Genomic DNA, 14825 nt, shown 5'->3' on the forward strand with positions numbered 1-14825 from the left:
CAAGTAAAAACCCATCTGATTCACTAATATCTTTTAGGGAAAGAAATCTTCCATTCTTACCTGGCTGTATCTTATATGTAACTCCAGACCCACAGCAAAGTGATTTACTCTCAACTGCTCTCTGAAATAGCTTAGCAGGCACCAAGTTGTGTCATACTGCTGAGAGTCTAAGCAAAGGAAAGAAACCAGACAGACTATCCAGTGTCAACCTAGGCACTGGAAAAACCAGCAAACACAGCTGGTTGACCCTGCATAGTCCTCCTTACTAACATCTGGGAGCTTGTGGTAAAATTGGAAGAGCTATTCCACAGACTAATCAGAGCAACAGCCTGACATAGTCATACACGTGGAATCATACCTTATACACTGTCAGAGCCAACACCATTACTATTCCTGGGTATGCCCCACTCTGTTGGCTGGATAGATTGAACAGAGACGATGGAATAATGTTATGCAATCAGGGAGGAATCACCCTGAGAGCCCTCAACATTGATTCTGGGCCCTATGAAGTGTCATGGCATCATGTGAAACATGGACAAATAAACCTGCTGATTACTATCACCCTCCCCTTAAGTGATGAATCAGTACTCCTCCATGGTGCATGCCACTTGGAGAAAGTGGCAGCAGCACAGAAATGGGCTGTTAGCTTCACTACCCATCGCCTGGAGTGAATCACTGTCACTGTGTTTGATACCGTGTCTGGCCAAATCCTAAAGTACATAACTGCTCGACTGGATCGGAGGCAAGTGGGAAAGGAACCAGCAAAAGGCTAAAATCTGCTTGATCTCATTCCCACCAATCTATTTGTTGAAAATATGTTTGTCTATAAAAGTATCTTTTAAGAGTAATCACTGCATTGTGAGAACCAAATCCTGTCTTCACAATGATGATACCTTCCATCATGTTGTGTAGCTGTATTATTGTACTAAATGGGATAGATTTCGGACAGGTTGAGCAACTCAAGCTGGGTATCTGTTAGGGCCTATTGATTGATTTATTGTCATCTATACCGAAGTTCAGTGAAAAGCTGTGTTTACGAACAGTACCAACAGATAAGCAAGCAAGGATGTACAGAATAGAGAGACTTGAACAGAGACATACAGGTTTTGTTGTGCATGGTATGCACTAGGTGAGATCAACATTAGCAAGATCAGCACTATTGAGGCTAGAGAGTCTGTTTAGTCTAGTAATGGCTGGGAAGAAACTGTTCCTGAGCCTGTTCATTTGTGTGTTCAGGCTTCTGTATTTTCTGCTTGATGGAAGAAGTTGGAGGAGGTTATTACTGGGCTGCGACATGTCTTTGATGTTGGCAGCTCTTCCATGGCAGTGAGCCATGTAAGTTGAGCCCACGGATGGAAGGTTGGCTTCTGTGATGGTCTGGGCTGTGCATACCACCTCCTGTAGTTTTTTATGGTCCTGGACAGATCAGTTGCCATACCAAGCTGTGAAACATCTGGACAGTATGCTTTCAATGGTGCATCTGCAGACATTGGTGAGGGTCCTTATGGATGTGCCAAATTTCCTGAGCCACCTGAGGAAGAAGAGGCGTTGTTGTGCCGCCTTGACCGTCACATCTATGTGGGAAGTCAAGGACAGGTTCAGTTATCAACATTCCAAGGAACTAGATTCAACCTCAGTTCCATTGATGTAGATGGAGGCGTGTTCTCCTCCTTTCTTTCTGAAGTAAATGATCAATTCTTTAGTTTTGCTGAAATTGAGAGAGTGGTTGTTTGCAATTCACCATATCACCAAGCCCTCTATCTCCCTTCTGAATGTTGTTTGTTGTTGTTAGATATCCATCCTACTATGATGGTGTTGTCAGTGAACTTGTAGATGGCATTTGTTTGGAATTTAGTCGTGGGTGTTCAAGAAGTACAGTATGGGGCAAGGATGCACCCTTGGTGGGGGTGGGGGGGGGGTGGGAAGCACGTCTCCAATGTTGACTGGTATTGTGGAGGAGGTGCAATTATCTATCTTAAGGTAATTAAGATGGGTAATTGCACCTATCTTAATTAGGTGACCAAGGTAACGGAGTTTTGAGATCAATCTGGAGGGGACAATGGTGTTGAAGGTTTAGCTGCAGTCAATGAGCAGGAGTCTGAACTTCAGAAGCAACAGAATTGCCTTCAACCTTATGATCTGGCATGTGCCCCCATTCTGTTAATATCACCAAACCAGCAGATTAACCCGATTCAATGAAGAGTGGCTAGATGGCTTGTCAGAAGGAACATCAGGCAAATCAGAAAATGAGATTTCCAGCTGGTGAGGCTATAGAACAGCCAAGTAGCAGAAACTGCATGCAGTAGACTGAGCTAAATGATCCATAACAAATGGATCAGATCTTATCTCTGCAGTCCTGTTGCATCCAGTTGAGAATGATGTTGTATATTAAACATTTTACTAAAGGATGAGGCTCCTTAAATAGCCTAAGAATCTAGGTAAGCCCAGCACATTAAACAAGGCTGAGGCTTTGCATCCATCTTCAGGTAACCCTGCCTCCTCCCGAGGTCTGCAACATCACATTTCGGCAATAGTACTGAAGACTTGTGCTCTGGAACTTGATATACCACTGGACAAATTGTTCCAGTGCAACTGCAACATTGCTTTCCACTTGAATTCACCTCAGCCAATTACTGCCCTATCAGTCTGCTTTGGGTCACGAGGGAAGTGACCCGGAGCGAATCATCAACAGTGTTATATCAAGTAACACTTGTAATGAAATAATCTGCTCACTGGTGCTCAGGTTGGGCCTGTCAGGTCAAAACATGGACAAAAAAGCTAGAGCTGAACTCCAGTGGGAAGCTGAAAATGACTCCCTTGACATCAAGGTTACCGAGAAAGTTGGACCTGGTGAAAATCAACAGGAAACTCTCTGGTGGTTGGAGTCCTACCTAACACAAAGGAAAATGGTTGAGGTGTTTAGAGATGAGTCATTTCAACCCCACGATAGCACTGCAGGAGTTCCTGAATATAGTGCCCTCTGTCTGACCATTTTCCGCTGCTTGATTGGCATTCTCTTCACCTTAAGGTCAGAAGTGGGAATATTTGCTGACAACTACACAATTTTTAGCAACATTCACGACTCCTCGGGTTCCTGAACCTTTCCGTGGCCGTATGTGGAAGGAGTTGGACAACAACCAGATAAGAGCAAAATATTGCAGATGTTGGAAATCTAAACTAAAACAAAATTCTAGAGTAACTCAGGTCTGACAGATTCTGTGGAGAGAATCAAAGTTCTTAGCTCTGAAGAATCATATCGGACTCAAAATGTTAAATTTATTTCTCTCATCACATGCTGCTAGACCTATTGAATTTCTCTGGACAACATTCAGGCTTGGTTTAATAAGTGGCTAATAACACTTGCGCTACAAAGTGCAAGGCAATGATCGCCTCCAACAAGAGCGAATCTAGCCATTGCCTCTCAATTGCACTCCCATTGCTGAATTCCTCCCTATTATCAGCATCTTAGTTACCATTGATCATTTGCTGAAATGAACCGTCCAAATAAATACTGTAGCTACAAGAACACGCTCAAGGCTAAGAATTCTGCACTGAACTACTTGCCTCCTGTTTCTTTAATACCTCTCTACTGTGTATGAGGTATAAGTCAGGAAGGAGAATGATGGAATACTCTCCACTTGCTTGGATGAGGCCAGTTCCAACAACATTCAAGCAGCATGAAACCATCCACGATAAAGTGGGCCATTTAGTTGGCACCCTATCCACAACTTGCGACGTTTACTCCTTTCATCACTGGTGCACAATATGTACTATCTATAAGATGCACTGAATGAGTCTCCTTTGATACCATCTTAAAAATATGCAATTTGGACCACATGGTAGAACAATGACGGCAGTTGCACGGGAATATCACCTGCAAGCTCTTCTCCAGTCTACTTACCATCCTGACTTGGAACTATGTCATTGTTCCTTCCCTGCCACCAAGTCAAAATTGTGTAATTCCCTTACTAACAACAAATGTTGGTGGCTCTACACCCCAAGGATTGCAGCAGTTCAAGAAAGCAACCTTACATTGTTCAAGGCAAATCGATGTAACTGCTGGTCTAGCTAACAGAATCCACATCCCATGAGCGAATTTAAAAATTCTTAAGTTTCATGTCACACTGTCCCAAATGCAGCAAGATAATGGAATTGTTTTGCTTCCAGGTTTCCTGGTCAAGAAGTCAAAACAAAAGTTAAATGCACTATTTACCTTTTTGAATTTTACCCACAATACTTCTAAAGTTCTCGATGTTGATATTGAACTTGTTAAACGGCTGAAGCGATTGCATGCAACAACGTAAAAGTTCAGGGACATATATTTGCTCTGGGTCCTTGGATTAGTAAGGTGAATAATCTTCCAGGATTCCTCCTTCTAATTGCGTTCCAATTGTATTTGCACAAGTGGTGAGGACAGGGTTAAACTTAATTGTAGACCAAAAAAAGAGATTGCTGGAAAAGCTCAGGAGGTCTGGCAGCATCTGTGGAGAGAAATCAGAGTTAACGTTTTGGGTTGAGTGATCCTTAGAACTGGGTGTTCTGAGGAAGGGTCATTCAACCCAAAACGTTAACTCTGATTTCTCTCCACAGATGCTGCCAGACCTACTGAGCTTTTCCAGCAATTTCTCTTTTGTCTGTGATTTACAGCATCTGTAGTTCTTTCAGTTTTTATTAGGCTGAATTGTGATGGTCTCTTGTTCTAAGTACCTTTTTGCATATGAAAGGTAACTTCTTGGTGAAGCAAAAGAGAGTTGTCAGTGCCGATGAAACTTACTGTCAAACAAACTGGGTACGTGGCATGATGATACTCACCAATCATGGTGTAACTTGATGCACAACAGATTTATAAGGATGACTGGTCTACTTTTGTTCCTGTGTTCTTAAGTATGATCTTAATTTATGTTCAAGTCTAATTATGAATTTTATAAGTGTTTTGCTTTTCTCTTTACTTACAGAATCATTCAGTAAAAAAACATGCTTGGCTGAGGTGAGCATTTACAACTATCCTAAAAATTTCTTGCAGACGATCATAATGTTTGTTACTTTGTACAAAATTTTAATTAATGTATTTAATGTCTTACATACTTTTCAAGATGCCCTCTTCTTCTGGGAATATCGATGCACCTACAAGCAGAAAGATTGGACACAGAGGAGTAGATGCTTCTGGAGAAACTACATACAAAAAGGTATTCAATTATTGCATTGTTTTTAGATTTAGTTAAAATAGGGATTCCCAGTCAGTCTTTATGCTTTTGTTTTATTTGTAAAGTCATAGACACATAGAACTTAGTATTTTAGTGCTCTCATAGCTGTGAATTGTAAAACAATAATTTGTCATCTTAAAATGAGTTCTGTAAACAGGAAAATGATTAACACCCTAAAAATCTAGATAATTAGAACATAGAACATAGAACATAGAACAGTACAGCACAGAACAGGCCCTTCAGCCCACAATGTTGTGCCAACCATTGATCCTCATGTATGCACCCTCAAATTTCTGTGACCATATACATGTCCAGCAGTCTCTTAAATGACCCCAATGACCTTGCTTCCACAACTGCTGCTGGCAATGCATTCCATGCTCTCACAACTCTCTGCGTAAAGAACCTGCCTCTGACATCCCCTCTATACTTTCCACCAACCAGCTTAAAACTATGACCCCTCGTGCTAGCCTTTTCTGCCCTGGGAAATAGTCTCTGGCTATCAACTCTATCTATGCCTCTCATTATCTTGTATACCTCAATTAGGTCCCCTCTCCTTCTCCTTTTCTCCAATGAAAAGAGACCGAGCTCAGTCAACCTCTCTTCATAAGATAAGCCCTCCAGTCCAGGCAGCATCCTGGTAAACCTCCTCTGAACCCTCTCCAAAGCATCCACATCTTTCCTATAATAGGGCGCCCAGAACTGGACGCAGTATTCCAAGTGCGGTCTAACCAAAGTTTTATAGAGCTGCAACAAGATCTCACGACTCTTAAACTCAATCCCCCTGTTAATGAAAGTCAAAACACCATATGCTTTCTTAACAACCCTGTCCACTTGGATGGCCATTTTAAGGGATCTATGTATCTGCACACCAAGATCCCTCTGTTCCTCCACGCTGCCAAGAATCCTATCCTTAATCCTGTACTTAGCTTTCAAATTCGACCTTCCAAAATGCATCACCTCGCATTTATCCAGGTTGAACTCCATCTGCCACCTCTCAGCCCATCTCTGCATCCTGTCAATGTCCCGCTGCAGCCTACAACAGCCCTCTACACTGTCAACGACACCTCCGACCTTTGTGTCGTCTGCAAACTTGCTGACCCATCCTTCAATCCCCTCATCCAAGTCATTAATAAAAATTACAAACAGTAGAGGCCCAAGGACAGAGCCCTGTGGAACCCCACTTACCACTGACTTCCAGGCAGAATATTTTCCTTCTACTACCACTCGCTGTCTTCTGTTGGCCAGCCAATTCTGTATCCAAGCAGCTAAGTTCCCCTGTATCCCATTCCTCCTGACCTTCTGAATGAGCCTACCATGGGGAACCTTATCAAATGCCTTACTGAAGTCCATATACACCACATCCACACTCGACCCTCATCAACTTTTCTAGTCACTTGTTAGTCAAATTATCTAATAAAGAATCAAATGTCTTAAATGTGCGACTGTTGATACTTATCTGAATCCCAGAAAACTGTGGGTCTCCACTTTTATAAAGATAAACCTTCTTTGATTGAACGGAACTTGGAATTGATGTGAATTTACAGATTTCTCACTCTTAGCGATCTGGGCCAGTTCAAGCGAATCATATGAAGATTGTTGCTCATCCATCTTCTGACAATTAATAAACTGAAAAAGCAGTTTTTTTTTAAAATCAGTACGTCAACATTTGTTAAATTACAAAGAATACAAGAACTAGGAGTAGGAGTAGGCAATGTAACCCTTCGGGCCTTATGCAACATTTGATCTCATCTCAACCTCAACTCCACTTTCCTGCCTGTTCCCCATAACCCTGTAGTCCATTACTAATTAAAAATCTGTCTATATGATCATTAAATTCACTCAGTGACTCAACATTCACCACGCTTTGAGGTAGTGAATTCCACACATTCACATCCGAGGCAAGTAACTTCTCCTCATCTGTTTTAAAATTGATACCCTTTATCCTAAAACTATCTCCTCTCATTCTAGATTGCACACAAGAACACATCCTGGCTACATTTACTTTGTCAATTTCATATATTTTAATTAGATCATTTCATATTTGTCTGAACTCCAGACGGTATAGCCTTAAATTGCCAAGATAAAACAAAGATTAAAGGTCAAATCTGAAACAAAAATGCTAGAAATGTGCCAAATCAAACCTCATTTTTAAAAAGAACAGCAATTAATATTCTAATGAAGTTCCTTATTAAAACTCAGTCTGAATTTTTATCTGAATTAATCTGTTGAACATTTAATAATCTATATATGTATCTTTTTCTGACCAGCCTTCTTTCCTGACAGAAATTGTCTTAAGTAATTTTAACTATGCAAATCATTCCAAGGTATAACAACTAAGTTCTAGAATTTTTCTTTGTGTTATTTGAGTCATTTTCTGTAGTGACAAGGTCAAAAAGATTTAGTGACTACAATTATTTAACAATGCTTTCATGATGTTATGGAAGAAAGGTTGTACTGAGAACCTTAATGTTCAGTAGCCACGCCATTACAAGGGTTGGGATCTTTTGTGTAAGCTAATCTAAGTTTAATTGGATATTTCTGATATCAGACATATAGATTCATTGGCAAGCTGATATAGTTTGTGCAATGAATTAACTGTCTCTCAACAATACCCCCTCCTGAAAACTCTACAAACCCTGCAAGTGCCATCTTTTGCTGAGGCACAATCTGTAACTTCTGTGTTGTGAAATGCATATATTTATTGTTTTAAGTGGTGTGCTGAGTAATTAATTTTGACTCCAAATGCCAGCTATTTCATTTAGATGTCATAAGATGCAGTAATTAAATTGGATTCAACTTTTGATTCATGTACTTGATTTATACCCTTAAACCATCATTACAATAACAAAAACATGTTTGACATATTGCTGAGCGACTACTTTGGCACTGCAGTCTTTATTTGCTTGGTGCATTATATCCAGCCTGCTAGTGGCATTACACAATCTGAATAAGTTTCTGGGGTCAAAGCCATCAAATGCATGAGCTAGACCTTGCCTTCAAAGAGAAATATTAATCACTTGAGTAAGATAATTATGGAACACCCTGTTTATAAAAGAAAAATCTAGGGAGAGTATGATTTATTAATGGAATTGTTCTTTTGTCAGTACTTCATTTATACTAAAGATGCTGTGTTCAGTTGAGAAATTTGTGACAACTCATCAATTTTCTCTGAATACTATCTGCCATATATTTATGTTTGGTAAAGTTCTTGAGACCAACAATATCATGTTTCTTTCCAAGGTTTTTTTTTCTTTAGTTGATCTTGATCTCACTCAAAATCTAGACCAGCTTCAGGGTATGAAGTGAACAGAACTTGATTGTTCCTTTATACTGATAAAGGTTAACCTGACACTTAAATATATTTCAGACAACTTCATCCACTCTTAAAGGAGCAATTCAACTGGGTATTGGATACACGGTAGGAAATCTCAGTTCAAAGCCTGAAAGAGATGTACTGATGCAAGATTTCTATGTAGTTGAAAGCATATTCTTCCCTAGGTATGTCACCTTTTACTGCAAATACCATTTTTTTGGCATAGGTAAATGACTAAAACAAATTACTCTTCTCATGCTTTTTTACGTTGTTCGTTTCTATTGCTATTTTACTGACTAAGCGTTTTGACCACTGACCTCTAGCAAGAGCTAAGGTCTAGTCACTATTCTGAATGCGTGCCATTTTGTGCAAAGCAAAATTCCACAGACATGAAATGAATCATCAGTTTCATCAGTATTAATGGTTGGGAGAACAATGTTTCTAGGACAAAAAGAGGAACTTGCGTTATTTTTCAAATAGATCTTTAAATCCTCCAAATAGGCAGTGCATCGGCTGAACGCTTGATCCAGAAGATTGCCTTGATAACATTTGGAATCCAGTGTGACCATGTAATGATCTGCTTATTAAATTTGTAATTGGCTCAAATGTATAACTGTCTGATTCTGAGGTGATCCTGCTTCTGCTGAACCAGGCTGACACCACAGGAAAAAATGATTCACTTTTCTTATGGTAAAAGGTTAGTTGTTTCTGTGTCTCACTTTGTACAAGATATTTCTGTTAATAATTTGACTATCGCATTTGTTGAAATATTGTCTCCCATTCAAAGTAATTCATTGCTTTTAAGTGCTTTTGGATTTTGATGGGTTTACCAATTAATCACAGTTGTCTTCTGTGATTAATGCATTTAATTTTGCCAATTAATATTTTAATGCATAATTGCTGAAGTTGGGAAAATAATATTGGATGTCAAAATAGGAGCTCTGTTCAATGCTTTTCTTTCAAATACCATTGGTACTTCCTCTTGTTTCTTCAAATTAAAAATGTGAAGTTATTTGTTTACCTGATTGCTCCCAGTTATTTGATACTCGACAGTAAGAAAAATATAAAGGAGACTTGTCACTCCACATACAGTAACACTTGCTACATAATTTTGGGTGGATGGGCAGGTATCATTTAATATGAGGTGACAAGACAAAGTTGGATTGGATACTTGATATCTTGAAGGTCACTGCATAAAGCAAAGAGCCATCTTTAACAACAAAATAGTCTAAAAAGTACAATATAAACAGAACTGTAAAGTGAATTTTTAAAAATTCAAATTGTGGCTCAAATGAATCAATGTTCAACAAAAAGCAGTTGAAGGGAGAAAGGGTAAAGATAAGATGAAACTAGTTTAGAGATAATGGGAACTGCAGATGCTGGAGAATCCAAGACAACAAAGTGTGAAGCTGGATGAACACAGCATCTTAGGAGCACAAAAGCTGACGTTTCGGGCCTAGACCCTTCATCAGAGAGGGCTCTCTGATGAAGGGTCTAGGCCTGAAATGTCAGCTTTTGTGCTGATGAAACTAGTTTAGTTTGTTTTTAACTTTTTCATAGTTTATTGAAGGATAGACTTTACCTATTATCCAGCTGATTCTGGTGCCATGAGAAATACTCTTTATACTTAAGTTCGGTTTGAGACATTCTTCTTTTGGAATACTGTGTACAATTCTGATTGCCCTTCTATTGGAACATTGTTAAACTTGAGAGGGTGCAGAAAAGATTTACAAGGATGTTGCCAGGGTTGGAGGGTTTGAGTTATAGGGAGAGGCTGAATAGACTGGGGCTCTTTTCCTTGGGGAGTTGGAGGCTGAGGGCTGATCTTATCGAGATTTATAAAATCATGAGGGACTGGATGGAGTGAATAGGCAAGATCCTTTTTGTAGGGTGGGGCTGTCCAAAACTAGAGAGCATAGGTTAAGGAGAGAGGGGAAATATATGAAAAGGAACTAAGGGGTAACTTTTCCACAAAAAGGGTGGGGCAACAAAAGAGGTGGTGCATGTGTGGAATGAGCTGCCAGAGGAAGTGGTGGAGGTGGGTGCAATTACCCATCCAGATGCCTTTTAAATGTTGTATGTGAATAGGAAAGGTTTAGAGGGATTTGGGCCAAATGCTGGCAAATCGGACTAGGTCAGATTTAGGATGTATGGTCGGCTCGGGCAAGTTGGACCTGAGGGTCTGTTGCTGTGTGGTATGAATCAATCTTTCTTCTTCTCTTGTAAATTTAATCTGTGAATATGCTACTGATGAGGTGGTCGTGAAGCAGTCATTGCAAAGAACACACCACCCTCCCCTCACATTCACCCTATCTGTGGATTAAGTATGTAGATGACACATTTGTCATTATTAATTGCAACAAATTAGAAGAGACCCACCACCTCATCAACAGCGTATTCACAGGAGTTTAATTTGCAAGAGAAAAAGAAACCAACACTCAACTTGCATTTCTGGATGTTAAAGTAGAACGATTGACAAATGGTGAGTTCCAAACCTCAGTACACAGAAAAGCAACCCATACAGATCAAATCCTGAACATCCACAGCAACCACCCCAACGTCTGCAAACAAAGCTGCATTAGGCCCAAAAACAAAGTTGCTGGAAAAGCCCAGTAGGTCTGGCAGCATCTATGAAGGAAAAAAGAGTTAATGTTTTGGGTCTGGTGACCCTTCCTCAGAATGCATTGGGATGCTTTTTAAACGAGCCAGGACAACTATGCCGGGAAGATGAAGACTCACACAAGATCCTTGCTTTAAACGGATATCCCCACAACTTCATCCATAGATATCTACAAAATAGACAACAACAGGAGGACACAGTACGACCTAACACACTGACCACACCGGCCTACATCAAGAACATATTGGAACTGACAACAGGACTCCTCAGACCACTCGGAATCATAGTGGCCCACAAGTCCACAGCCACTCTACTACTAACAGTTAGAAGGATTTAGAAGACCCCGTTTCCACAACACGCTGGAAAAACATGGTTTATGAAATACCATGCAACAACCGCCACAAACATTACACCAGACTGAGAGGAGGGAAACTAGCCGTCAGAATATGTGAACATCAGCTAACAGCAAAATGGCACAATGAACTCTCCCTAATATCTGTACGTTCAGACAATGAAGGCCATCAGTTTGACTGGGACAAATTAACCATAGTAGCCCAAGCCAAATACACACGGGAATTCCTACAGGCCTGGTTCTCCACCCATTCTTCAATCAACAGACGTATAGAATTGGACAACATAAACAAACCCAGACAGATGAAAACTGGGAATGATAGTATTCACCCCAAAGGACCGGACAGTATAAAATTCAAGCGGAATACAATAACATTGCTTAATTGGAGGCTCCACTGATGATGTCTTTTAGCATGGTGGTAAAACATTCGAACAAAAACAAGCCAGCCCAGCGAGCAAGTCAACAACCTCATCCACAGCCCAAGCTACAGATCTTTACCAAAACTGTCTGTCAACATCTCTGTGGAAAGAAAGTAGAGTTATCATTTTGGGTCCAGTGACCCTTCTTCAGAACTGGTTGTAGCTTGGAAAAGATAGGTATAGATGCTGAAGATGTAGTGGGGAAAGGGTGAAGGAATAAATGATAGCATGGAGTCGAGAGAGACAGAGAGAAAAATAGTTGGGCAGACAAAAGAGTATGTAAAGGTCAGCTAGGAATGTATGACTGATAATTGGGACCATTAGTGACTGAAAATGGGTTGTTTGTGGTAGCAGCCCAAATGATGATAAGGTCTGGGATGTGTGGGTTGGGGTAAAGGACATACGCGAAGGGGCTCAGGCCCTAAAATTATCGAACTCGTCATTGAAGCCAGAAGATTGCAGGATTCACAAGCAGAAAATAGGGTGGTGTTCTTCCAGCCTGCACTGAGGTTCGCTGGAGCACTGGAGCAAGTCTGAGACAAAGATGTTGGCCACGGTGCATGATTGTGTGTTGAATGGCAGGCTCAGGATTCTTTTTTGAGGACAGAATGTAGGTATTCTGCAGAGTGGTTGCCTTGTCTGTGCTTGGACTCCTCAATATAGAGGAAACCACATTGTGAGCAGCGAATACAGTAGTCTAGATTGAATGAAATGCAGGTAAATTTCTTCTTTACCTGGGAGGCATGTCTGGGCCCTTGGACATTAAGGAGGAAGAACGTAAATGGGCTGGTTTTACACTTCGCGATTCCTTGGGAAGGTGCCAGGGGTGTGTGGGGAAATGTTGGGCATAGGGGAGCAGTAGATCAGGGTGTCCTGGAGAGAACAGTCTCTGTGGAAGGCATACAAGGGAGGGGAGGGGAATATGCGTCTGGTGGTGGCGGCATCCCAGTGGAGGTTGGGGAAAAGGTAGGTAATTTGTGACTTTTATTTCTAATTTCCAGCATCTTTTTTTATGTTCAGTAATTTTTATCAATTAAACTGTATAACTTGCGATCAAATGAAATGAACCCACAACCTTCACAGCCAGCAACCCCAGAGAAGACAGCCATACTGAACCCTGCCGCATCTTCACCATCCCCCCCAGACCTCCCACTAACTGAGGACGAACGGTCAGCCCTTAGTAAGGGGCTCACCTTTGTCCCCCTACAACCACACATCAACGAATACCAGTCACGATTGGACATAGAACAGTTTTTCCGCCGCCTTCGCCTCCACGCATACTTCTTCAACCGGGAGCCTAACCCTCCCTCCACTGACCCGTTCACCCGCTTCCAACACAATTCCTCCTCCTGGACACCACCCCCAGGCCTGCTACCTTCTCTCGACCTCTTCATCTCTAACTGCCGTCGAGACATTAACCGCCTCAACCTCTCCACCCCTCTCACCCACTCCAAACTCTCCCCCGCAGAACGGGCAGCCCTCTGCTCCCTCTGCTCCAACCCCAACCTCACCATCAAACCCGCAGACAAGGGTGGCACAGTGATAGTATGGCGCACTGACCTCTACATCGCCGAGGCCAAACGCCAACTCTCCGACACCACTTCCTACCGCCCCCTCGATCATGACCCCACACCCGAGCACCAAACCATCATCTCCAACACCATTCATGACCTCATCACCTCAGGGGACCTCCCACCCACAGCCTCCAACCTCATTGTTCCCCAACCCCGCACGGCCTGTTTCTATCTCCTTCCCAAAATCCACAAACCTGCCTGCCCTGGTCGACCCATTGTCTCAGCCTGCTCCTGCCCCACCGAACTCATCTCCACCTATCTGGACTCCATTTTCTCCCCTTTGGTCCAGGAACTCCCTACCTACGTCCGTGACACCACCCACGCCCTCCACCTCCTCCAGGACTTCCAATTCCCTGGCCCCCAACACCTCATTTTCACCATGGACGTCCAGTCCCTATACACCTGTATTCTGCATGCAGATGGCCCCAAGGCCCTCCGCTTCTTCCTGTCCCGCAGGCCCGACCAGTCCCCCTCCTCCGACACCCTCATCCGCCTAACCGAACTCGTCCTCACCCTCAACAACTTCTCTTTCGATTCCTCCCACTTCCTACAGACTAAGGGGGTGGCCATGGGCACCCGCATGGGCCCCAGCTATGCCTGCCTCTTTGTAGGTTACGTGGAACAGTCCCTCTTCCGCACCTACACTGGCCCCAAACCCCACCTCTTCCTCCGTTACATTGTTGACTGTATTGGCGCCGCCTCTTGCTCCCCAGAGGAGCTCGAACAGTTCATCCACTTCACCAACACCTTCCACCCCAACCTTCAGTTCACCAGGGCCATCTCCAGCACATCCCTCAGTCTCCATCTCAGGCAACCAGCTTGTAACTGATGTCCTTTTCAAGCCCACTGACTCCCACAGCTGCCTAGAATACACCTCCTTCCACCCACCCTCCTGCAAAAATTCCATCCCCTATTCCCAATTCCTCCGCCTCCGCCGCATTTGCTCCCACGATGAGGCATTCCACTGCCGCACATCCCAGATGTCCAAGTTCTTCAAGGACCGCAAATTTCCCCCCACAGTGGTCGAGAACGCCCTTGACCGCGTCTCCCGCATTTCCCACAACACATCCCTCACACCCCACCCCCTGCCACAACCGCCCAAAGAGGATCCCCCTCGTTCTCACACACCACCCCACCAACCTCCGGATACAACGCATCATCCTCCAACACTTCCGCCATCTACAATCCGACCCCACCACCCAAGACATTTTTCCATCCCCACCCCTGTCTGCTTTCCGGAGAGACCACTCTCTTCGACGGAGGCTCACTGATGATGTTACCTAGAATGGTGACGAAACGTCTGAGAACTAACCTTCCAGCTCAGCGAGCAAACTCACATCCAG

The 14825-nt window shown here is 42.6% G+C and overlaps 1 protein-coding gene across 5 annotated transcripts in view; it reads left to right on the top strand.

The window, feature by feature from the left end:
- LOC125465785 (phosphatidylinositol 4-phosphate 5-kinase type-1 gamma-like) overlaps window positions 1-14825 on the top strand; it is a 91338-nt gene that overhangs the window by 39524 nt on the left and 36989 nt on the right. For 4 of the 5 annotated variants that reach the window (XM_048559635.2, XM_048559637.2, XM_048559638.2 and 1 more), the window contains exons 2-4: window positions 4956-4987; window positions 5094-5186; window positions 8572-8702. In XM_048559635.2, the coding sequence (XP_048415592.1) occupies window positions 4956-4987; window positions 5094-5186; window positions 8572-8702 (256 nt within the window). The remainder of the gene's footprint in view (window positions 1-4955; window positions 4988-5093; window positions 5187-8571; window positions 8703-14825) is intronic. The other variant, XM_048559639.2, reaches the window with a different exon arrangement.

This window comes from Stegostoma tigrinum, chromosome 30, assembly GCF_030684315.1.
Source record: "Stegostoma tigrinum isolate sSteTig4 chromosome 30, sSteTig4.hap1, whole genome shotgun sequence".
In the NCBI taxonomy this organism is placed as follows: Eukaryota; Metazoa; Chordata; class Chondrichthyes; order Orectolobiformes; family Stegostomatidae; genus Stegostoma; species Stegostoma tigrinum.